Genomic DNA, 25,518 nt, shown 5'->3' with positions numbered 1-25,518 from the left:
GGAGCAGCACCAAGGACTTATTGTCATAACTGACGTTCTCCTGCCTGTTGTCTCTGACATTCCTCTGCTATTTATAGCCTATTCCATCCCTAACCCCATTCTCTCTCGTCCCTTTTCTTTTTCTATCCATCTCTCCCTCTCAGATAGGAAAGGGGGAGTGACAGCAGACTTCTGTCTTTTCTGAGACACCCATTCCAGGCATAAAGGCCAGACAAGGTGGCCCTGGGACTCTTTGTCCTTTGTCCACAGTGCTGTGAGGAGTGCTGGATTACCTGAGAGGGACCATCATAGACAACTACACAGTTTGAGAAAGGAAGTCAGAACTCAGAACAGCCATGGATGATGTATATAAAGCAGCGGTAAGCAATTGTTATGGGCTAAAGGGATGTAGGTTGAGCAACCCAAACCTTGATGATAAACATCTTTTATAGTCTACAGTTGGGTTAAACATTGATATTCTGAACCTTTTCACTTAAAAAAGTATGGATTAAGTAAAATATAACAGTGCCTGAACACTCAAGGTTAAACCAACATTTGGGGTCAACAGTAAAGCTATTCAGCTTTTTCCTTTTTTTTCACTGTTACTGGAAATAGTAGTAACAACTACTGGACTTAATGGACCCGAAGTTCTAACAGCAGTAAGAAAAAGATTCTTTTATTTACTACCACGGGAATGTATACCTTAAATAAAAGAGAGGACAAGATGGTGTGATGGAATACTGTAATGATAAATAAGCAGATTAAAATATTAATATAATGTAAAATACAAAAAATAAAAGTAATATCCTTTAGAACAGTATCCCAACTCTGGACCTGAAGAACCATACACGTTAGTGTTTTCTCTGCTTTCTCTATCACAGTCAGTTTAATACAGGAAAGGCTGCTAATTCACTGATTAGTTGAATCGGCTGTGAGGAGGAAAAGGACCAAATTATGCAAGACAGGGATACTCCAGGCAAAGGGGTGGCAAGAGACTGACCACAGAGTGTTTCTCTACAGATGGGTTCAAGTAGAACTCTTTTATAGAGGAAATATTAACCTCTTGAGACATTGAGGATTAACAGAGTAAAATAATAACATGAACTATATTTCATAGTAACGTTCATAACTTCAGATTAGAGATGAATGTACACACAGCCAATTAAGTTTACATTTTAACAGCAACACAAATAAAGCAGTGCTGCATAAAACATAACACAGAAGCTAAAAATATCGTACAATAGCTGGTGATTGCATGCAGGGTCCAAAGGGCAGCGTTACTGAGATTAACAGTCGGTTGTGTCTGGTGTCCAGTGTCTAGGTGTTAGGTTTGGTGTCAAAAATAAAATCATGACTTATGTGTGTAAAGAATAGAAGCTGCTCAATGTCTGAGGAATGATGTGTATCAGATTGCAGTCTAGCGACTGAACCGTCACCTGATTATTTCTTTTCCACAACAGGTCGAGAATTTAACAGAGGAACAAAAAAATGGTAAGACTTTGTTATTCTCTATTGTAAATGCCTCTAGGCCTTGTTCTCTGTTTAGCTCTGGTGTCTTAACAACCCCGCTCTGAAGGGTTATCAGGTCATGTGAGCTGCATGAAGTCATGTGCGTGTGTGTTAACGTGTCTCTGGCAGAGTTCCGTGCTGCCTTTGACATCTTCGTGCAGGACGCTGAGGATGGCTGCATTAGCACTAAGGAGTTGGGGAAGGTGATGAGGATGCTGGGACAGAACCCCACACAAGAAGAGCTGCAGGAGATGGTGGACGAAGTGGATGAGGATGGTACGCAAGCTGCTGAGATATTTTAGGTTTATTTGATGCATTGAACATATTGAGGCTTCACCACAAAACAAGGCTCTGTAATTAAAGAGCCAAGATTTTCCAAAATAGCAAACAGCTCTTCCAAGAAAAGAAACCTCAACCAAAAGTGTAGTCTTAGAGCTCGTTAGCGCATGAACTAATATCACATCTCATGTGAATATGGTGGCTGTGTATTTTTGTGTAGGTAGCGGGACAGTGGACTTTGACGAGTTCTTGGTCATGATGGTGCGCTGCATGAAAGAGGAGAGTAAAGGAAAATCCGAGGAGGAACTGGCCGAGGTCTTCCGCATGTTTGACAAGTAGGGAACGTAATGATTCTCACCATCACAGCTTCAACAGCTGCACTTGGTTCGTCTGTAGAGTACTAATTCAAGTAATTAACGTTCTCTCCCGAAGAAACGGAGACGGGTACATCGACCTGGACGAACTGAAGAACATGCTAGAGTCGACAGGCGAGGCCATTACAGAGGACGACATCGAGGAACTCATGAAAGATGGAGACAAAAACAATGATGGAAAAATTGACTATGACGGTAAATGAAAACTCGGAGAATTTACATATTACAGAGAGTTAGTTCATTCTAACATACTCCTTCTCAAACCCACAGAGTTTTTGGAATTCATGAAGGGTGTGGAGTAAAAATCGTGCCTGATGAAGACCCCCATGCAGATTCAACAGCCCCCAGCATCACCTCATCATTCCCTGTCCTGCAGCTGGGACATCACCACAGGGTCACCTGTAATCTGGCGAACATGCAACAAACTCTCGAATATGCTGAAAAAATCCTTACAAGACATGTAAATAATGTGCATTATTACCTTTCCTGTATTGGTTCTGAATGCTGTATGCCCAAGATAAATAATTGTACCTTACATCATGCCCTCATCAAAACAGCAACTTTGTGAGAAAAACCTGTAGTTTCTGTAGTCTTTGTAATCATGTCATGAAAACTGCATTTCTAAAGCCCCAGTGTTGTCTGGAATCAAATGAAGAACTAGAATGAAAACATGCATACACTCACTGGCACTTTATTAGGAACACTACACTAATACTGGTTAGGTCTTCCTTTTAAAAACAGTCTCAGGATGGATTCCACAAGATGTTTGAAATGTACTTTAGAGATCTGGTTGATGTTGACAGGATTGTATAATGCAATTCACATCAATTTTTCAGGTGCAATTTCATGTTTTCTATGCTTCCACACCCACAGCCACTGGGAAGACCACTGGTATCACGGTCATGTTCATCAAACCAGTTTGAGACATCATTCACTTTGTGACATACTGGAAATAGTAATTAGAAGAAGGTGAATTGTGGCCATACAAGGATGCACATGGTCACCAACAATGCTTAAATAGGCTGTAGCATTTCAAGTGATTGGTATTAACAGCCTAAAGAAAACATTTCCCACACCATTACACCACCTCCACCAGCCTTGACCGTTTATATATAGCAGTTTCGGTCAAGCCCACTGCAGCCTCAGATTTCAGTTTTTGGTCGACAAAAGGTCAAATCCACTGTGGTCTTCTGGTGTAGCTCATCAACCTCAAGATTTCACACATTGTGCATCTCATCAAGATTATAAAGTGGTCATCTGCATTGCTGTAACCTTTCTGTCCTGTTTGAACAAGTCTAGCCATTCAGTATTCATCTCTCTAATCTCTAAAGGCATTTTTGTCCACAGAATTTCTGCTCACTAAACATTTTCCTTAATTGGACCATCAGGAGTAAACTCTAGAGATCATTGTGAATAAAAATCCCAGTACAAAGATTAGAGCACAGAGCAGTCAGCACAATACTACAATCAATCATTTGGAATGATTTGGGAGATTAGATAACTGCATGAATGGGTAAGTGTTCATTTGTAAGTGAGTATTTTGGCTGGGATGCAGCATGGTGGCTGATGAAATAAGAGTTCATTTAGATTTAGCAGACACTAAATAAGCACAAGAGGAATAAACAGCGTGGGTGAACAGTTATCTTTATTACTGCTTGTAAAGGCAGACGGATCCAGAGAATTCACACAGCCAATGACGATCTGGACAGATCAGTAACATGACGCAAATAGATGACACACTGGGACACAAGACTAGCTGCAAACGAAGCAAATACACGGTAGCTTAAACAGAGGAGATGCACTCAGAGACCCTACAAGCGCCTCGGTATGCATTCCTCTCACACACTCGGTGAGGAAGTTCAACTGAAACCATAATTTACCCTCCAAGACAGTGAATACTTCATAGTGAAGGTAATTCATACTGCAGGAAAAAAAGATGCAAGAGGAATGTAGGAATTGAAATGGAAAGAAGTTAAAGTGATGGGTCATAAGCACTGCACCATGATTTAGCAAATTATATATTTTTATAAATGACTAACCATTATATGAAGGTCATTTCATCGGTCAGGATGAATGTGTAACATAACCAGAATGCCAGAGATGTTACTCAAAACCTGTACAAAGCTTTAAGAATCAAGAAAGAATTTTTTTTTTTTAACCTTTTCAGGTTTTCTTAGGTCATTAAACGCAGTGCTCTAGTCAGGGAAAGAACTTATTACAGGCCAAAAGCATTTAAAAGCCTGTTGTATTAGCGGTAGGTCAGCAGGAAGGAAAGACCGGTGGGAATAAAGGGATTTAGTTGGCAAAAGTGCCTCTGACTGCAGCCACAATAGACTTAGCACTGATGCCAAACATGTCCAGCAGCTCCTGGGGTTTGCCACTCTGGGGCACTCGGCTCACAGCCAGTCGATGGACCACGACGCCCGGTTCCTCTCCCACTGCTGCCAGAACAGCCTCGCCCAGACCACCTGCACAAAAAAAGCAGGACATTACTACACTGTTATTACAAACATGACTAAAAACCACCTCCGATTCTGAACACTGAAGAAAAAAAAGGACAAAGTTTCAGAAGCTGAACCCCAAGCTCTTTCAGGTCCAGAAATATCCTGCGACACCAAGACCAGAAAACTGCTTACCCTCTTTGTAATGATCCTCTACCGTGATCACTCTGCCTTGAGTGGCCCGAGCACTGGCCACAATTGTAGAAGCGTCCAGGGGTTTAATAGTGAACGGGTCAATTACACGGATGTTCACACCTGCAAATCAGATGGACTTTAGTCATCGTTAATGTTCAAATATGATATTGGGGGGAAAAAAAAAAACTACTAAATATGAATCTAGATCACATCATGGCATTAAAGTTTACAGTTATCTTTATACATAATTAATACACTACTGAAAATTAAGGGATCATCATCACACACTGGATCTCAATGAATGAAACATTCAAAAATCTTTGACATTCTGTAAATTCTTGAGAAATAAATGTGAATATGGTCAATGGAAACCAAAATCAACCCGATGAGAGCCGATTCTACAATCAAAAGTAAAAAATTGAAATAATTTAAATTCCATGATGATACAACCTGAATTTCATCACAGCAACGGGTGGTGTTTACATGGCCACATGAGGCTTTGTACCAGAAGGAACCCAGGTTCTACTGCACCAGAGTGAGGTCTGAATATGGTTCTGAGGATTTCATCTCTAACAGCACTAAGGGAACTGTTGGCCATCATGTGCAGGTCCAGATGACCATGGTCCCACACTATCACTGACCTACCTCCAAACTGATCATGCCAACTGATAATCCCTAGTTTTAATAATCCCTATCTTGATGTTAGTGTTGTGATTAAGTGACCCCTTCATTATTTGAGCAGTATATTTAGGGTAAAAATGGACACTAACCTTCCTTAGCCAGAATGTCATGTGCAGCAAGGGCCTCATGCAGCGTGACACCAGCTCCAATCACGGTCACTTGATCACTGTTAGACTGACGCACCACCTACAGGACAAAAAGTGAAACAACATCCAAGTCCATTAAACTAAAAAAAAAAAAAGAAAGAAAGAAAGAAAATCAGGACATTTCCGTTTTAATATCCATGCCTAACAGGTATTCAAACCAGGCTTACTGAGAACAAGATGCAAATAATTGCTGGGGTTTATAACTTCAACCTCATTACCAACATAATGCAAATCTGCCTCTCATCTGTCTCAGTAGTGCCTTCCTACCAGACCAACATCCCACTACAGCGCCCTCTAGTGACCGTTGTAATGGTCTAGTTGCATCAACCCGCATTACACAGCAACACAGAATTAAATGATCATCAATGTTCATGTTACCATGAAGCAACCAGTTTGTGAATATCTGCTGCATGGAAACAAAGGTGCTTCTTTTACAATAATTAAATGGCACTATAACAGACATTTGACCCTGAGCCTATTCCAAAATTTACATTTGTGGTATTTAGCAGAGGCCCTTATCCCAAGCGACTTACATTTTATCTCATTTTATACGACTGAGTAATTGAGGGTTAAGGGCCTTGCTCAGGGGCCTCAGTAGTGGCAGTATGGTGGACCTGAGATTCAAACTCAACCTTCTAATCAGTAGTCCAACACCTTAAACACTAAGCTACAACATCCCCCATTAATCAGTTTATTCTATTTAATCAGTTCATCTGGATTAAAAATATTATTTCTATATAAAATCCTACAAACATTCAACCACTTGATGTGCACTGTGCTGATGACAATTAGTGGATGGACCATAATGCAGTGACCCAAACAATCTGAGCAGCGCCAAATGCATAACAAGGCAGCACAGAGTCAACACCAGGTTCAGACTCTTACCTTAGCTTTGCCAATTTCAAATTTCTCATCTGCCTTATATATGACTGCTGTGTCTGGCCGGCTGGTCCTTATGAAACAGATACCCTGAAAACAAATTATAGACAGCATTGAAAACCAGAACAATGAAACTTGACTCTTTGCATGATTTGATTTTAAAAATTATTTTTATATGGAGTATGGAGAGGAGCAAGTCTCTCAAGACCCAAAACCCCACCTGTCCTCCACAAGGAGAGGGGAAAAACCTTATTTATAAATACACTTGAATGCTAAGGCCATTACTATTTTGTATTTCTTTTTTGTCTGCAATATGAAGCAGTACTTTTGACCCCATTCTATGACTAGTGGTAAATAATAGTTCAAATGCTTTTTGTGCCATGATCATCTTAATTTACATTCAGCATCGGTTCCTTGTACTTGAATATGGCACAAAAATCATTTGAAGGACATATTAAAAAAAAAAAAAAACATTGCAGATCAATTATTGTGGTACAGGAGTGTAGATGGTGTAAAAATGTATTAGTATAAATATAGAAGTATATAGATTCTCAGTAACATTAACAATTACCTTTGTATTTGCTGCCAACTCTACTGCCCTCTCAGTAGACACTCCATCACTAGGGTAAAACACAGTGCATGTTGGGATAGCACGGAACATCGCAAGATCCTCCAAAGCCATCTGAGAGGGTCCGTCCTCACCTGAGCAAGACCATGCACACAAAGAACACACGTTAACCTGAAAAATGTTAATGGTGGGGAACAAAAGAAGCAAAAAAGGAAATTTACAATGGAGGGGGAAAATGTAGAGCAAGAAGTCCTGCAGAATATAGTTTAGAAGCGAACAGACGGGTCTTACCAATAGAGACACCACAGTGGGAGCCCACCAGGTTGACATTAGACTGAGAAATTGCTGCCATGCGGATCTGGTCATAGGCACGTGATAAGAAAGCAGCAAAGGTGCTGGCGAACGGGACCGTGCGATCTCGAGTGGCACAACCAATCGCCACGCTTACCTACAAAGAACAAGAAAGGTGGATAGTAAACAAACATGCCAACTAATCTAAAACTTTTCAGTTTGACTTAAAATGGCCTTTTAAATAATAACTCTTAAATCAGTACTGGGGACGACTTCTAAGGTGTGTTAAGTCGCACCCTTCCGAGTAAAAACTTAATATGTGATAAGCATGTGAAAAGATTCAAGACAGATACAGCAAACACCAGTGCTAGTCTTAGAAGTGACTAACGCTTTGGATATACTACATATTTTTATAAATAAACACACCATGTTCTGCTCAGCAATAAAACACTCTATGTAGCGATCAGGATGGGCTTTCTTAAAGGTCTCGGAGAAAGTCGAATTTTTGGTATCTCCATCCAGAGCCACAATACGCTGGCTGGCATCTCCCATCTTCTTTAAGGCAACACCATAGGCTTTCCTGGTAGAGATCTGCACACAAACAGGGAAAATGGTGTTTAGAGACATAAAAAAAAGAAATTAATAAAAAAATATGGTTGTTGCTTATTAACCAAGTCAATATAGTAATCACCTTGTCTCCAGATTTGTATTCTGGAGGAGACTGTAGGTAGATGGGACTTGGGTCTACAGGAGCTGCATCCTCATTAGGTAGTGCAGCCTGGAGGGGTTTACTGGAAGTCTGGATCTGGTTCTCAAGATGACCAATCAGCTCATCCACACGGTCCTTAGGGATGGGCTTGCCATGCCAATTATCAAGGTCCTCTATGCCTGAAAAGCAGAGTACACGACATGTCACAAATAAATGTAGCATTAGCAGCAATACTGAAGTAGAGATTATGCAGCAGAAGCAGAAGTTACATCACCAACTCACCTTTCAGACCTTTGCCCTTGAAGGTTTTGGCTACAATAGCAGTGGGCTTCCCTTTAAAACGTTCTGCATGCCACAGCTGCTTACACAGCTCTTCCACATTATGGCCATCCACCACACACGTGTTCCAGCTTAAAAAAAAAAAAAAAAAAGACAAAAAAATAAAAATACACTGCTTATTGATCAAATATTACATTTAAAAAAAAAACTATTTAGTATAAGGTGTAATATAAAGTACAAGAGAGAAGAAGAAAAAAATCTGGACTTTGTGTCTAGATTTCAATTGAGATGACGATGATAGAAACCATGGACAGGAATTGTAACACTAAAGCGCCAAATATTCTAGCTCCATCTATCAAGCTGGCAAATGAAAACCCTCCAGAAAATGTAATAAAATCTCATCTTTTTTGCCTTCAGTATTGCTTTAATAGGTGTTAATGATCACTTGTGACCTAAGCAACTAGTAATGTAATACTGGAGAAAAGGGCACTAGATAACACACCCAAAAGGAAATTAAACAATTTTACATGATGATCTAATATACATTACTAACACTAAAGACTTGTGATAAATTGTGAAGAAAAATCTCAATAGTTGAGTAACCAATTCAGACACCCCATTAACAGCTGCACAAGCTTATTTAGAGCGAACTGTGCGGCCTAACTCAAAAGAAGCCACCTAACCTTCATTATACACTGATCAGGCATAACATTATGACCACCTGCCTAATATTGCCTCTGCTACCAAAACAGCCCTGACCCGTCCTGCACTGTGTATTCTGACCCCTTTCTATCAGAACCAGCATTAACTTCTTCAGCAATTTGAGCAACAGTAGCTCGTCTGTTGGATCGGATCACACGGGCCAGCCTTCTCTCCCCACGTGCATCACTGAGCCTCGGCCGCCCATGACCCTGTCTCTGGTTCACCACTGTTCCTTCCTTGGACCACTGATACTGACCACTGCAGAGCAGGAACACCCCACAAGAGCTGCAGGTTTGGAGATGCTCCAACACTAACAGTTGCCCTGATCATGAGATCGGTCTTATTCACTTCACTTGGCACTGCTCAGAGTGTTATACTCACACACACAGTCAGGATAAAGGGCAAAATGTCCAGAGACAATATAAAGAAAATGAAGCATGGAAGAAAGATGTTTGTGCCTTTGAGTTTTGCATGTAGTACTTTCCATGCTCTGCTTATTCACCAACAAAAGGGAACATGAAATCTAGCCTGTAAGACACAAGAGATCAACTCCTGGAGACACTGCTAGTTTGGTCAGGAATTTTGGAGGTCAGTGGAAGGTCAGGAATTTTGAAGAGATAAAAAGGAAAGCAGGAGAAAGGAGAGGGAAAAATCACGTGCGCGTTTGTGATGCTTACCCGAAAGCCTTGCAGCGCTCAAGATAGACATTCATGTCATGCTTCAGAGGTGCAGCCTCACTCTGTCCCAGGCGGTTCACATCCAGAATGGCCACCAGGTTGTCCAGGCCATAGTGGGACGCAAAAGCCATGGCCTCCCACACGGCACCCTCAGAGCACTCGCCGTCTCCCAGCAGGCAGTACACACGGTAGCTGCACAATTACAGTTATTTTGTGTGAGTAGAAGGTTAATCATGATCACCGTGCAGATATTCATATGGTTTAGCTTCTATACCTGGATTTGTCAAAATGCTTTGCAGTGTAAGCCATCCCACATGCAGCTCCCAGACCCTGGCCCAGGGAACCCGTAGCCACATCCACAAAGGCCAATTTCTGGAAGGAAAAAAAAATGCATTACGTAAAACAAAGCAAGCTACTGAACAGCTAATCAAACTGAATGTAGAACACTCAAACAGGTCACCACAACCACTGTATTCTCTTAGTGCATGTTCTGTTATAAGCACGGTGTCACTCACAGGTGTAGGATGGCCCTCAAGGTCACAGTCAATCTTGCGCAAGTTAAGCAATTCGGCCTCTTTCACATAGCCAGCTTCTACCCATGCTGCATAGAGAATGGGCGCAGCATGACCCTGAGATAGAAAAAAAGGAAAACAAGCTTTACATGCATCTAAATATTTCAAAATAAAATCATAGAAAGTCACATTTTCACCTGAAACAAGTGGACGAGTCTTGACTAAAGAAAAGCTAACCGCTCTACCTTAGACATAACGAAGCGGTCGTTGCAGGCGTTGCGCGGATCGTCGGCTTTGTAGCGCATGGTGTGGAAGAACAGCACAGACATGATCTCAGCGGCGCTGCAGCATGATGTTGGGTGTCTGTACATGGAAGAAACACACTAATCAGAAACAGAATAAAGGGTAATTTATATTCAAGTTAGAGACACCCCAAAAATACATGCAGGTTATCAACATGGGTTTAAATGAGAGGAATCTGGCAACCCGATGGGGTGTTACACGGGGTTAGTATTCCAACACCCACCAGTTGTGTGTGGAATTTATACATTAACCAACATTACATGTGGACATGGGCAGTACTCTGTCTGCAGACACAGCTGGTGCAGGCATCTGAGACAAGTTAGTAGTTGATTCCATTGTGAAGGACCCAAATATCATAATTTAACCAGAAGGAGGGCCTGAACAATTCAGCGCTGAAAAGATCAAAGTTCATGCAACAATCTGAACTGCACTTTGTGCACTTAAGAGGCACTGATGGGGTTATAATCTCATACAGGACATTCAGAAAGCACAGGGTTTTTCATTTGGACTCATCACCCCTAAACACACACACACACACACACACACACACACACACAATGTTAACTAGAAGGTCACACAAAGTGCAGGTTAGGAAACCGTTATCTCCGAGCCGAGAATGGTTAAATTCTGACTAAACCATCTCTTTAGTCTGCAAATATTTGTTTGCATATTACAAAACAGGGCAAGGAAAACCGTGAAATTTCTAAACCAAGCAGCTCCAAGCAGTAGTTATTGACACACCGTGCATGCAACTTCACAACACAGTCCAAAATGTTCAAATATGGGGCAATTCATTAATAAATTACCATCTGGTTCCTACAGATCTTTATAAAAGCTGAAATACAAAAAGGACAAGGACATAAAAATCAAATGGCCGGACTCTTCGAGTGCTTAGGAAAAAGGAGAGAGACATCATAAACAGAATGAGGAAATAAAGGCCAAAAAAAAGAAAAGAAAGCGGTCACTTTAGTAAATCTAGGGATGAATAATACAGCCTGGAATTTACAACACTGCTCTGGTCACTTAACACCACAAACTCTCTTCATCATCATGACTGAAATCATCATGTTATCTAGTGTAATGCAATGCTCTGTGTCACAGGGATCAGACATGACTGTTTGTAATTCTGCTTTTCAAGCACACTGCGATAATCCCAGCAAGTTTCAGCTAAAATTTCACCAGGTTATCTACTCAGCCAATCAGTGCAACAACAGGTCTTTTGCACAACAACTATTTGCACATGTGGCTGCGATCTATATATTCTTCCCCAAATCCCAAGGTAAGGGGGAGCACGAGACGTCCGGAGGTGCACGTGACACACTGTAGCGCGCGCTGCTGGATTTGGGCGAAAAAGAAAACACCACACGAATACAAAGTGGATCTTCATCAAAAACCCGACAGCTACCATGAGTCGCGTGAGATCTGACACACCTAGCGAGGTTAGCAAGCATTAGCTACTCGATAAGGCTAAGCCAATTTTCTCCCCGCCACATGGCCGGCCTCGGTTATGGCTGCTAAATAATATGCAATAGCACATATAGGTGAGTCTGCTACTTACTGTAGCTGGTAGGACACTGAATATACACTAAATATATTGACATGGAAAAGAAACATATACACGGGCTGCAAACTAGCTAAAGTCTTCTAACTCGCCTCTACCTAGATAAACAGAATTCAATAAAAATTTTCAGGCGAATGAAAATCACAGTTCTAACTCTCATCCCGCTGAAGATAAACCCCTGGATGACCGAGCAGTAATCTATTAGCCTGTTAGCTTGCTGAGTGCATCAAAACTTACCCTGAATTTGAGGCGCATGTCGCATTGATGGAGTGAATTCTTAGCTTGTTAGCGATGCTCCTCAGGCCCTGAAGAGTTTTCTCGTCGGGTTTGTGGTAATTCTCCATGTCTGGGGATGTTTAACTGAACGGAGATGTTGAAGTAATGGATGTGGAAGTTTCAGAAAGCTGCTAGGAAAAGTGGACCGAAGAGCAGCGCAGGGAGCAACGTGCTAGTGCTGAAGGTTTTAAGCGAGGCTTGACACTGGCCCCGCCCACGAAGCCATCTGATTGGCTGATCTGATTGGTAGTGCGACATCGTGTCTGTAACTGTGAGCTCTTCCTCATTTAATATTTCATATAAATAAATTCCTGATAAAAGACCAAAAAAAAAAAAAAAAAATCAGCATAATGGCGTAGTGATATATTTGGTATATAATGGATCGTTTTAATCCAGCGGTGAGCCGCAGATTAAGATTAAGAATCACTTTCATTCCATTTTATTTTATTTATAAGGTATGGTATATTTCCACAGGCGTGTGTGTAATATTTATAATATCTCTAGCTCATAAGGAATGCGATCATTTTCATATAGAGATTTTATTTAACGCAGGTCTCTGTCACTTTAACACAGAGTGTGGACGCAGCATGAGTCAACAAGGAAGGAGTGAATTTTGCTCTATCATCCTTCATTAGGGAAAAACACAGTGTGTAATATCCTTATATACATACTGTACTTACTGCTATGTACATAAGAATGAGTGAGTGAGTGAATGAAAGAATGAGTGAATGAACAAATAACAAAGATAGAATGAATGGATGAGTGAAAGAAAGAAAGAAATAACGAAAGATTGAGTGAATGAATGAATAAAAGAATGAATGAGTGAACGAATGAATGAATAAATTAAGGAAAGAAAGAAAGAATGAATGAATGAAAGAATGAATGAATAAATGAGTGAGTGAATTAATGAATGAATGAAAGAAAGAATGAATGACTGAATGAATGGATGAGTGAATGTGTGAATGAATTAATGAATGAAAGAAAGAAATAATGAAAAAATGAGTGAATGAATGATTGAAGGAAAGAACGAATGAAAGAAAGAATGAATGAATGACTGAAGGAAAGAATGAATGAAAGAAAGAAAGAAAGAAAGAAAGAATGAATGAATGAATGACTGAAGGAAAGAATGAATGAAAGAAAGAAAGAAAGAATGAATGAATGAATGAATGAATGAATGAAGGAATGAAGGAAAGAAAGAATGGATGAAAAAGAAAGAAAAAAAGAATGAATGACTGAAGGAAAGAAAGAATGAATGAATGAATGAATAAATGAATGAATGACTGAAGGAAAGAATGAATGAATGAAAGAAAGAAAGAAAGAAAGAATGACTGAAGGAAGGAAAGAAAGAAAGAAAGAAAGAAAGAAAGAAAAAATAATGAATGACTGAAGGAAAGAAAGAATGGATGAATGAAAGAAAGAATGAATGAATGAATGAATGACTGAAGGAAAGAATGAATGAAAGAAAGAAAGAAAGAATGAATGAATGAATGAATGAATGAATGAATGAAGGAATGAAGGAAAGAAAGAATGGATGAAAAAGAAAGAAAAAAAGAATGAATGAATGAAAGAAAGAAAGAAAGAAAGAAAGAAAGAAAGAATGACTGAAGGAAGGAAAGAAAGAAAGAAAGAAAGAAAGAAAGAAAAAATAATGAATGACTGAAGGAAAGAAAGAATGGATGAATGAATGAAAGAAAGAAAGAAAGAAAGAAAGAAAGAAAGAAAGAAAGAAAGAATGACTGAAGGAAGGAAAGAAAGAAAGAAAGAAAGAAAGAAAGAAAGAAAGAATGAATGAATGAATGACTGAAGGAAAGAAAGAATGAATGAATGAATGAATGAATGAATGAATAAATTAATGAATGAATGACTGAAGGAAAGAATGAATGAAAGAAAGAAAGAAAGAAAGAAAGAGAAAGAAAGAATCACTGAAGGAAAGAAAGAATGAATGAATGAATGACTGAAGGAAAGAATGAATGAATAAATGAATGAATGACTGAAGGAAAGAAAGAATGAATGAATGAATAAATGAATGAATGAATGAATGACTGAAGGAAAGAATGAATGAATGAATGAAGGAAAGAATGAATGAAAGAAAGAAAGAAAGAATCACTGAAGGAAAGAAAGAATGAATGAATGAATGAATGAATGAATGACTGAAGGAAAGAATGAATGAATAAATGAATGAATGACTGAAGGAAAGAAAGAATGAATGAATGAATAAATGAATGAATGAATGACTGAAGGAAAGAATGAATGAATGAATGAATGAATGAATGACTGAAGGAAAGAAAGAAAGAAAGAAAGAAAGAAAGAAAGAAAGAATGAATGAATGAATGACTGAAGGAAAGAAAGAATGGATGAAAAAGAAAGAAAAAAAGAATGAATGACTGAAGGAAAGAAAGAATGAATGAATGAATAAATGAATGAATGAATGACTGAAGGAAAGAAAGAAAGAAAGAAAGAAAGAAAGAAAGAAAGAAAGAAAGAAAGAAAGAAAGAAAAAGAAAGAAAGAAAGAAAGAAAGAATGGATGGATGAATGAAGGAAAGAAAGAAAGAAAGAAAGAAAGAATGAATGAACATGTGTACAGTGACAACAAGCTTTATATCTATTTGAATCTGATGAATAGTAAATACAGTCTGGATTTAAATATTTATAATAAATTATTGTTCTACAGAGACTTTATTCTCAGACAGGACACTGGATTAGTTCATTATGTAATACACAAATCAAGTCATGTTCATATCGTCACTGTACAATAAAATTCTTATTAGTGTGTGTGGTTACACAAGACTGCAGTACAAACATGTTCACACCCCAAAGACTATACAACATCCATCAAACACTCCACTACATGACACCATAACTCCACACAATACCTTCATAAGACAAGAGGTGGAGTAGTGTAAAGTGTAGAGTGTCTAAAAGAACAGTACAGTCAAATACTGTAAGCATTTCTCAACAGGTTATGATACTGCCTGGTGACTTGGGGAAAAATTCTCCGTTAATCTTGTAGGAAATTGTGTGTCCATGTTTACTTCACCTACTGTTAATGTCCTATTGTTACTAAACATTTATTTTCAGTCGGTTAAATTCACTGACTTTAAAGTAGAACAGACAACAAATCAAAGAGGAAACCAATCATCTTTAATAAATCATGCTATGTGTACACGAAACAGAAATTATAAGAAACAATTTAGTCAGAAAAAAATAAATAAAACAATGAACTTCTACAGTATTGTACTGAATCATCTACAGCACATCTTTCTTCTGCAGCAGGACAAATGCACCTTCACTCTCTATACTCCTGTTTAATGTTCTTCTTGTTCTGTGAAGTTTTGTAGTTCCTAAAATCAGAGAAGACGCAATGATGAAATGATTTGAGATTCACGGTCACCTGTATGATCATAACTAATGATCTCTGATATTAACTATAACTGTGCTCTACACCGCTGTGAACATTAACATGAAATTTACTGCTCCAGGAGGAAATGTTCATACCCGGATTCTCTCTTGAGCTTCAATCTGCTCCACAGGAGAGACATGAACCTTGTCTAGTCTTTCAAGAAGAGGGAGGCGCGAGATGACAATGAGCCGATAATCCTCCGACTCCGACAGAGGATTGTCCGCCAGCACGAGGGCCCGTAATGTGCCAGCAACACCGTTCAGGCTTTGTAATGCATGCTGGGAAGCTAGCATGTTTCCTCTTTGGGGGATAGTGAGAAGAAAGAGGAAGAAAAAAGTTAGAGAGACGTTGCTGGAGTATACATGCTCTGAAGGTAAAGGCTGATTTCACACATAAGGGGTCATGACACATGTCTCAAGTTTATGTATTTACAAGTATTAGTTAATCTAGCTATGGACTATCATTAATTGGACCAACTGGACAGAAACTGGAGCTTCTCTTTAGAGAGTTAAAAAAAATCTACCAGAATGTGAGAAGAAATTATGACCCCTTCTGACCCCTTTCTATCAGAACCAGCATTAACTTCTTCAGCAATTTGAGCAACAGTAGCTCGTCTGTTGGATCGGATCACACGGGCCAGCCTTCGCTCCCCACGGGCATCAATGAGTCTCGGCCGCCCATGACCCTTCCTTGGACCACTTTTGATAGATACTGACCACTGCAGACCGGGAACACCCCACAAGAGCTGCAGTTTTGGAGATGATCCAGTGGTCTAGCCATTACAATTTGGCCCTTTTGGTCAAACTCAAACTCAAATCCTTACGCTTGTCCATTTTTCCTGCTTCTAACACAAAATGTTGACTTGCTGAGTAATATATCCCACCCACTAACAGGGGCCATGATGAGGAGATCATCAGGCTTATTCACTTCACCTGGCACTGGTCATAATGTTATAGCTGATCTGTGTACTGTGGGTGCATCCTGTTAAAAGATAACGATCCAAAATAAGAGGTAAAATACACAGAAAGTTAAAAAAAAAAAAAAAAAAAAAAAAAGGCTAAAGTTGTGACATATCCAAATCTGATTTAAAGAGGATGTATGACATGTGGCAGGGTGAGAACAGAAATATTAAGGAAATTGTTCTTTGATATTACAGGTCAGACGATATGTAAAGAAGGTGGGAAGATGAGAGAGTGTTTATGTGAGATTTAATTTATCTTGATTTTTTTTATATTAAGTAACATACTGGACAATTTTGTTGATTATGGGAACATCAGAAAAACAAAACATGAAATAACTTTTTTATAATTTGTCCTAAAAGCATGCCAACTTTTAAACTTGACCACAGAGTTATTGTGTTTCTGCACTGAACTACATCACTCTACCTGTCAGGTACCTGATATTAAGATACTGCAGAGATTTCATACTGGAACTGATACCATCAAGTGTCTCCAGCTGGTTGTCTCTAAGGTGAAGGACTGTTAGGTGTTCCAGTTTGTCCAGTCCTTCTAATCGTTTTATTTTATTCTGGGCCTAGAATGTTGCAGAATAAATCCAAAGTTTGTGGGCAAAGAATAAAGCAATAAATCATAATTTCCAATAAAATTCACCAAACACTATTCACTAATACGACCATCTCACCAGGTAAAGACGGCGCAGGTTGGGGAGATGAATACCGTCTGTAGTTTCTAAATGGTTTCCTCTCAACTCTAGAGATACTAGATTGGTCAGCTTGTCATAATCAAGGCCAGACACTGTCTGAAGGTTATTACCTAAAAAACAGGAGCTAATCATTATTGACTGAACACAATTACTGCTTCTTATCATCTCTTGTAGTTGAATGAATTCAGAAGTGCTTCATCTCAGCTAAAATAGAGTATGTATGTATGTTATATATATATATATATACAGAGTATAGAATATACAGTATGTATCATAGTGTTTTCAGTGGGTATATGGCTGGTCTCTGTTTAACAATTGTTAAATTTCTATTAAAATTATCCATTATACGTCTCAGTAAAACAAATGTAGACTTCTGAACTGCCCAGTCATGTGCCACCAACCTCTAAGATTAAGGTTTTCCAGTGCAGTCCCACCAAGGCCCTCTGTGTCACTCAAACAATTGGACATGAGGCTTAGCCACTGCAGATAAGGAAGCTGGCTGAGTGGCTGACCCCGAAAACTCTGAATCCGATTGAAATCTGCCTTTAGCCAAAGAAGATCAGTCAGAGTAGCCAGTGGAGAAAGGTCTGTCAGGTAGTTGGATGAGATGTCCAGGAAACGCAGATGGACAAATGAACTCAACACAACAATGTCTTCCAGATTCCTGATTAAACACAGACGAAGACAATAGATAGTTACATGTGTTTGTTTATCTCTAAAACACAAGTACACCAAACCAAACGAAATCCATGTGCTCTTCACATTCGCTTCAGTTTCATTATTACCTGTTTTGTAGGTCAAGTCTGACGTATGCATGAGAAAGTCCATCACCTGTCCGGCACAGTAAGGAAAGGTTCTGTCCAATTACATCCTGTGTTAATGAGCAGGGCTCAACCTGACCACAAGGTAAAGCAGAAATATGTTTGGATGTGTTTGTCGTCCATTTGATTAATAAAACGTTATAAATCATTTGCATAACAGTAAATACATTCAGTATTATTGGCACCATTAAACAAGATGAGAAAAAAAATGTCTTTCTTAAAGCTGAATTGTTGCTGGACCTTGCAGCCGGACAGTGATCTAAAATACACACCCAAATTCACACAAATATGGATCAATAACAGTCCAGCTTTTGAAATGACCATCTCAGCCTCCTGAACTAAACTGCACTGAAAACCTGGAGAGTGAGCTGAAGAGGAAAGCCACAACTTATAGGAGGTTGGACGATCTGGACAGATTTCTTGCTTCAGATTCTCTGATATCATCATTAATTACAGCAGATTCAGTGCTGCAGTGATGGCATCTGCGCAAAAGTTCAGAAAACAGGAGTGCCAATAATTGTGAATTGTTGTTTTGTTAATATATATATACATACACAGAATAGGCATAACATTATGACCAGTGCCAGGTGAAGTGAATAAGACTGAGTATCTCCTCATCATGGCCCCTGTTAGTGGGTGGGATATATTAGGCAGCAAGTCAACATTTTGTCCTCAAAGTTGATGTTAGAAGCAGGAAAAATGGACAAGCGTAAGGATTTGAGCTTTGAGTTTGACGAAGGACCAAATTGTGATGGCTAGACCACTGGATCAGAGCATCTCCAAAACTTGTGGGGTGTTCCCGGTCTGCAGTGGTCAGTATCTATCAAAAGTGTCTTTAAGTCCTGTAAGTTGCGAGGTAGGTTCCATGGAGGCCCCGCCTCACAACTTACAGGACTTAAAGGATCTGCTGCTAACATCTTGGTGCCAGATCCTACAGCACACCTTCAGGCAGGGACGATTCTAGGATTTTCATTTAAGGGGGGCTCAGCCCCCAATGAGGGTATAATAGTAAAAAATAAATAAAATAAAGGTTTGACTAACAGGGTAGGATGGTAAACACACACACAAACACACTCTCTCTCTCTCTCTCACACACACACTTGTCCTCTGATCCTCGCTCTGTGACTCCGTTCATATGAAATTTAAAGGGGACTGAGGAGATCACCAATTTGTGTAGAGTTTATGGAGAATCTCAGAATTTTTAGGGGGGCTGAGTAGAAATGTAAGGGGGCTAAAGCCTCTTTATGGGCTCTAAAAACACAAATAGTTTTTTAATAGCCTTTCACAGTAATTCTGCACCTGAGTGTAAATGAACATTAATAATCAACATTAAAACCGTCATCAGGACAAACTTTATTTCTAACCTCGTGCTGTTTGGCCGCTGTGTCTGCTGGGTAATCCTCCTCCTCCTCCTCCTGCTTTTCCTCCCTGAATGTCACTTCATCTTCATCAAATACTGACATGTTTACTAACCAGGCTTTATTCCAATACCAACGATCTGCATATAAAAATAAAATAAAATAAAATAATAGCTAAACTAGTAATTCACTCGTTTTAATCACTTAACCAGAGAACATAGGTTAAAATCATATATTTGTTAGATATTTCCAAAGTTTTTAATTCTATTCTGATGTTTTTTTTTACCTGCTGCAGATTAATTCTTTACTCGTCTCTCTTGCCAGTCATGCAGTGTACAGCGGTTACTATGGCAACAAACGTCTTCCTCCAAACGAGCCTGCGCGCGCTCACTAACAGACAGGGCGTTCATTAGCCACGCCCACGCTGCACTAATTATAAAGATGTATGGCTTACCTTTTTAAGGAGAACTGAGTGAAAAACACTTTTAATGACATGTTTGCTCAACTGGAACACACCTTCACTGTCTGAGGTATTTACTCTCATTACTGAGGCATTTACTCTGTAGCTTACTTACTCATGACATCAGGTCTAACAGGATTTTAAATAGACTTCTTCCTATTCTACAACACTCTAATAATGCAAGAAGACAGTAGACAGTAAAAAGGACTTCATAACAAGATCCATGACGTGGTCTGTGGTCTTTAATTATTATTTATCAATCAATCAGATCCAGAGACTATTTATCTGAAGGACAAAACAGTGGTCATGTGAGAGGAAGTACAGTTTGGTGTGGATGTCTGATGTCTGCATGCCGGACAGAGAAAAGTCCAGTCTCACTCTATTATAATAATAGATTATAGAAAAAAAAAATAGAAAAAAATAGAAGAAAAAAAAAGTTAGCTACATACCATATCTAATAACCTCCTTTGGCGTGATAAAGGTTATACATCCATGTAAATATCTGCCTAATAACTGTACAATATAATACTGTCTTAAAGGGATAAATGATGGAATGTCCTGTTTGTATTACATACTGTACAACTGATTAACTACAAAAAGATCAAAATAAATAAGTTATTCAGTTTAGTTTAATAATGAAGAGAAAAGCAAACAACAAAAATAACCTCTGAAACCTTAAAAAATACAGAATACTCAATAGCGCTTACACCAATCAGGCATAACATTATGACCACCTGCCTAATATTGTGTTAAAAAGGACCCCTTTCTGCTGCCAAAACAGCCCTGACCCATCGAGGCATGGACTCCACTAAATTCCTGAAGGTGTGCTGTGGGATCCGGCACCAAGATGTTAGCAGCAGTTCAACTTACAGGATTTTTGATAGATACTGACCACTGCAGACCGGGAACACCCCACAAGAGCTGCAGTTTTGCTCTGATGCAGTGGTCTAGCCATCACAATTTGGTCCTTTTGGTCAAACTCACTCAAATCCTTACAACTTTGAGGACAAAATGTTGATTTGCTGTCTAATATATCCCACCCACTAACAGGGGTCTTATTCACTTCACCTGGTACTGGTCATAATGTTATGACTGACCGGTGTACATCACCCAATATAATATGAAAATAAATAAATAAATAAATACATAAGTAATTATGATGCTGTGTCTAATTTCAGTAGCATGAGTAACATACCCTCCACTGGCATTATTTTACCCCTGAACATTTCAAATGGACATACATTTCTAAATATATCAGTGAGCAATGCAGATGATCAGAATACTACTATGTCCCATTTTAAACCCAATGTCCAAAAATTCAAGTATACTCATAATGATCAAACCTAAATATAAATGTACCAAGCCTATAATAATGTCCAGTAACATAGGAATCCCTGAGTAATCTGATGACCAGAAAAGCTTCTCTACAGAGGGGATGAGAAGACTGAAAGATTGAATAGAACTGAATAACTTCTGAATAATTTCAGTACTAGTTATGAGATGAATTATATTGTTGTATAATGTTTTTGATAAAATATTACATTATTTATTTTGGTACTTCAATCACCCAGATAATATTACTTCTAGATTTTCTCTAATGTTGTCTCTCACAGCAGAATCCTGTCTCGTGTTTTGTTCTGTGACTGAGAACTGCTTTGCATAAAAATGTCAGGATTTCAGCAGTTACAGAAATAATTAAAGCAGCCTGTCTGCCAACAACACTCACAGTCCAGTCAAAATCACTAAGATGACATTTTTCCCCTCAGTCTGATGGTTGATGTGAACATTACCCGAAGCTGCTGGTCCATCTCTGTCTCATGATTGTCTGATTAGATTACTGCACAAGTAAATAGTCATACCATTGTTCCTAATAAAGTGCTCAGTGAACCTAAATTTAATTGTTGCATGTCAGGTTTTAGCTGCTAGTGTGTGTGTGTGTGTGTGTGTCTGTGTGTATACTGTTTTGTCCTAACTGACCTCATGCACTCTGAGGAAACTATGCTTGTGTTATGAGCTACTGAAGCCAAGAAACCATCCAGGTCCTTTCCACAGCAGTACTGTTTTTTTCTCTAAGCTATGTTTTCAATCACATGATTATTAAGTCTACAAAGACTTTCCAAAATCTACACACTGCACCTTTAAAGTGACACACAGATGGTGTTAATACACTTTAGCAGATGTGAGAACATCTAGAGCTAATATATGTTTAGTGCAGAACATTCGAGTAAACTCAGTACTGATTCTCCTGGAAGGAAGCGTGTGAGATCTATCCGAGTTGCTGCCTGAGGTTCCTATCATAGTTCTCCATGCAGATCAGAATACGCTGGGTGAAGTAGCTGGGTTCAGAAATGGCTCTGAGGAGGTCAGTCTGAATCAGACACAGGTCATAGAGCTCCGAAGTGGAGGCTGTGCGCGTCTCCGAGCTCTCAGGATCCAGAAATACCTACAGAAGAAGGATTGCAGGCAGTTGCTTTAGCTGCATTAGCATGTGGCATTTAGTAGAAAGAGACCAGGGTTTGTCCACGCACCTTAGGGTGAACGATAGTGTCATCATTGTTCAGGTGGATGTTGTCATCAATAAAGATGTGTTGGATTGTGGGGTCAAACGGGTCGATCCACAGTGGCTTTCCTCCCATAACGGTGTACGAGTTTCGTGCCCACCTGTTTAGATTAAAATGATTATGAGTAGCTGTAAGTTCGAACATATACTATTTACCTGATGGACAGATAATTAATGTTCATAGGACATCTGATCGATGGCGTGTAACAGAAAAGGTTTTAAATTTCCTGCAGATGTGAGTAAACATTACGATATGGTCATTAACATGAGTGTGCAGTACTGAATAATGCACCTTAGGCTAGGAGTATGTCTATATTATAGCACACAGAACCGGCTAAATTTATTATAAACTACCGTACAGATGTACAAACAAAAACAAAAACAGCACAAGTGGGATTAAAACAACATTCCTGTAGCTGAGACCAATTACAGTCGATCTAACAGGACACAACTGGGCAACAAGAAACACCTGTAAATCATGTGTTCCAATATTTTTGATCACTGGAAAAATTGGTGGCTTTAAACAGAAGGAGATGTTCTAAGTGCTTTAACACATCTAGTTGTAAATATCAGGAAATGAAAGCTGAAATTCTGACCCATTATATCAAATGTCTTCAAAGAAGGTGAAGAGAAGAAAGAATAAATAAACAGGCAGGCCTTTTAGTTCCAATACTTTTGGAGGGGATGGTGTACTGTATAATTGCCGAGGTTTTCACTCAGACCACAATGATGTAACTAACCAGGATGGACCATAGATTAAATACTCACCAGTTAAAGTGGTCCTGGAAGCCACCCAGACCCTGTGAGGAGCTTAAATACCGGTATGGACTACGTTCCCCGTCCTGTGTGGATATGTGCATCTCTCCGTGAATCAGAATCACACCCTTAGTGTTGCATCTGATCTGCCCTGGTGTTGTGTCCACACTTAGCTGGACAAAGTGGCAAAATATTCAATGTGAGTTTTTGTAAGTATTTACTTTACTTTACTTATTTGTAAGTATCTACCTTCAGTTCTGGAAGTACTGGGAAGAGTGGATGTGTGCCGAGCTCGAGGACTTGTTGAACAGCCTTCAGCAGGCGTGGGAGATCTGAGCCAAAGGTGCGGAAGAAAATAGAAAATTCAATCCCTCGCGAGGTCAGATCCTGCAACAGCTGGAAGAAAGAGGGCAGGATCCAGTGGTACAGCTTTCCATCTTCTCCTTTTACAGAAAGCTCCTTGTGCGCAGGTAGGTCCAAAGGCCAGCGCAGCAGTTCGAGATGCTCCTCAAGAGCCTTCCGGAAATGCCTGCCCGGCCCAGCTGTGGTGAAATCTACTACTCTACCAAACTGAGAGTAGTAACTCACAGCATCCTCACTCGGCGGGAGGAGAGACGGAGTCTCACACATCCACTCCCATTTTCCTGTGGCATGTACACAATGATCAGGTTATATAAAGCCAAAAGTTTTGGGACACCCCTCCAAATCACTGAATTCAGGGGTTGTGCTTCAGACATTCTGGACAATTTCACGGTTTGGGGATGACCCCTTCCTGTTCCAACGTGACTGCACACCAGTGCACAAAGCAAGGTCCATAAAGCAATGGATGAGGGAGTTTGGTGTGGAGGAACACTGCAAAGCGCAGGACACGAAACTTGCTCATCCATGTCTTTATGGACCTTGCTTTGGTCACTGGTGTGCAGTCATGTTGGAACAGGAAGGGGTCATCCCCAAACTGTTCCCACAAAGAGCATGAAATTGTCCAAAATGTCTTGGTATGAAGCTGAAGCATTAAGAGTTCCTTTCACTGGAACTAAGGGGCCGAGCCCAACCCCTGAAAAACAACACCTGAACTCAGTGATTTGGAGGGGTGTCCCAAAACTTTTGGCTATATAGTGTATCACATCATCACATCTCCCAGCTGTGTGTCCAACAACAACTAGAGTCAGTCTCACCTTTTGACATCCGTCCCCAGGTCACAGTGGACAAAAAATACTCAAGAGCAGCGACTGTCCCTTGTTTCGTAACAGCATCAGACACCAGGATTGTGTTGTTCAGATCCACATGAAGGACTATTTTCTTTTTCCTAACTAACAGTGAAGCTGATGAAGATGGATCATCACTGTCCGAGTTCTCCTCTGCTACACCTCCATTAGTTCTGCACTCAGTGCTGCTGTTGGGCTTTTCACTGGACTTTTGTGAGACAGACATGATCTCTATTCCTCCCTGAACACTGAGAGCTGAACTAATAAACCGAGCAGATTATCACTGTGAAGAGAAACAACTCAGATAAAGACAAGAAGATGTACTGCACTTCATTAACCAAAGTAATCCTGGGACAGAAACGGCCACACAGCTGTCCAGCTCAGGTCAGATCTGGACAGCCTGTTTAAATCTGACTAAATATAAGGAGATTAGAATAAGAGATTAATTTATCTTGCTGTAAAATAATTCTAAGTGACCAGAAATGGACTGCTGTGTGATTCTCCAACAGCCAGCATGAGGAGAAGTGCAGAAGATTCAACACTTACAGAGGCTGAGATCGGATATCACCACTTCTATCTCCACTCGCTATTTATATGTTCCGACTGCAGGTTTTATTCACTGAATTACTCCTCACTACGGTGCTGAAGAAATAAATAAACTCCACACACACTCTCACACTCACACACACACTCACTCTCACACACACACTCACTCTCACACACACACACACTCTCACACACACACACACTCAGTCCCCGGCATGCAGAGCTCCGGGGTTACAGTAAAACACTTCCGTGTTCGCTCTGTCACGTGTCAAAACTCGGTCCGTGCCGGAAACACGACTTGTACTGCGCATGTGCGGAAATGCGTCTACGTCTTGTCTAAAGTATGACGAAACGATTCGCGGGAGTTCCGGGTATTTATAATACTGT

The 25,518-nt window shown here is 39.8% G+C and overlaps 4 protein-coding genes across 4 annotated transcripts; 1 reads left to right on the top strand and 3 right to left on the bottom strand.

Moving 5' to 3' along the window:
• The first annotated feature begins 191 nt into the window (after positions 1 to 191).
• On the top strand, positions 192 to 2,588 carry tnnc1b (troponin C type 1b (slow)). The gene is made up of 6 exons (XM_058409846.1): positions 192 to 359; positions 1,440 to 1,470; positions 1,618 to 1,764; positions 1,988 to 2,102; positions 2,200 to 2,336; positions 2,412 to 2,588. Exons 1-6 carry the CDS (start codon positions 336 to 338, stop codon positions 2,441 to 2,443), a joined length of 486 nt encoding a protein of 161 aa, XP_058265829.1. The 5' UTR covers positions 192 to 335; the 3' UTR covers positions 2,444 to 2,588.
• Positions 2,589 to 3,768: 1,180 nt separating this feature from the next.
• On the bottom strand, positions 3,769 to 12,558 carry tktb (transketolase b). Its single transcript, XM_058409843.1, has 14 exons — positions 12,323 to 12,558; positions 10,467 to 10,584; positions 10,225 to 10,338; positions 9,984 to 10,081; positions 9,710 to 9,901; positions 8,334 to 8,461; positions 8,034 to 8,230; positions 7,769 to 7,933; positions 7,343 to 7,499; positions 7,055 to 7,185; positions 6,490 to 6,573; positions 5,548 to 5,644; positions 4,778 to 4,897; positions 3,769 to 4,609 (listed from the first exon to the last, which is right to left on the bottom strand). Exons 1-14 carry the CDS (start codon positions 12,427 to 12,429, stop codon positions 4,437 to 4,439), a joined length of 1,881 nt encoding a protein of 626 aa, XP_058265826.1. The 5' UTR covers positions 12,430 to 12,558; the 3' UTR covers positions 3,769 to 4,436.
• A 2,395-nt stretch (positions 12,559 to 14,953) lies between these two features.
• lrrc23 (leucine rich repeat containing 23) lies at positions 14,954 to 20,528 on the bottom strand. Its single transcript, XM_058410278.1, has 8 exons — positions 19,891 to 20,528; positions 19,611 to 19,744; positions 18,211 to 18,320; positions 17,827 to 18,089; positions 17,405 to 17,535; positions 17,160 to 17,296; positions 15,859 to 16,063; positions 14,954 to 15,704 (listed from the first exon to the last, which is right to left on the bottom strand). The coding sequence occupies exons 2-8, from the start codon at positions 19,707 to 19,709 to the stop codon at positions 15,669 to 15,671; spliced, it is 981 nt and encodes a 326-aa protein (XP_058266261.1). The 5' UTR covers positions 19,710 to 19,744; positions 19,891 to 20,528; the 3' UTR covers positions 14,954 to 15,668.
• A 146-nt stretch (positions 20,529 to 20,674) lies between these two features.
• Positions 20,675 to 25,335, bottom strand: si:dkey-32e6.3 (uncharacterized). The gene is made up of 6 exons (XM_058410277.1): positions 25,132 to 25,335; positions 24,556 to 24,868; positions 23,630 to 24,024; positions 23,393 to 23,553; positions 22,593 to 22,725; positions 20,675 to 22,507 (listed from the first exon to the last, which is right to left on the bottom strand). The coding sequence occupies exons 2-6, from the start codon at positions 24,809 to 24,811 to the stop codon at positions 22,331 to 22,333; spliced, it is 1,122 nt and encodes a 373-aa protein (XP_058266260.1). The 5' UTR covers positions 24,812 to 24,868; positions 25,132 to 25,335; the 3' UTR covers positions 20,675 to 22,330.
• Positions 25,336 to 25,518: the final 183 nt, after the last annotated feature.

Source organism: Hemibagrus wyckioides, linkage group LG15, assembly GCF_019097595.1.
Source record: "Hemibagrus wyckioides isolate EC202008001 linkage group LG15, SWU_Hwy_1.0, whole genome shotgun sequence".
NCBI classification, from domain to species: domain Eukaryota; kingdom Metazoa; phylum Chordata; class Actinopteri; order Siluriformes; family Bagridae; genus Hemibagrus; species Hemibagrus wyckioides.
Note: the sequence above shows the minus strand (reverse complement) of the source record. Positions and strands in the feature narration are given on the sequence as shown.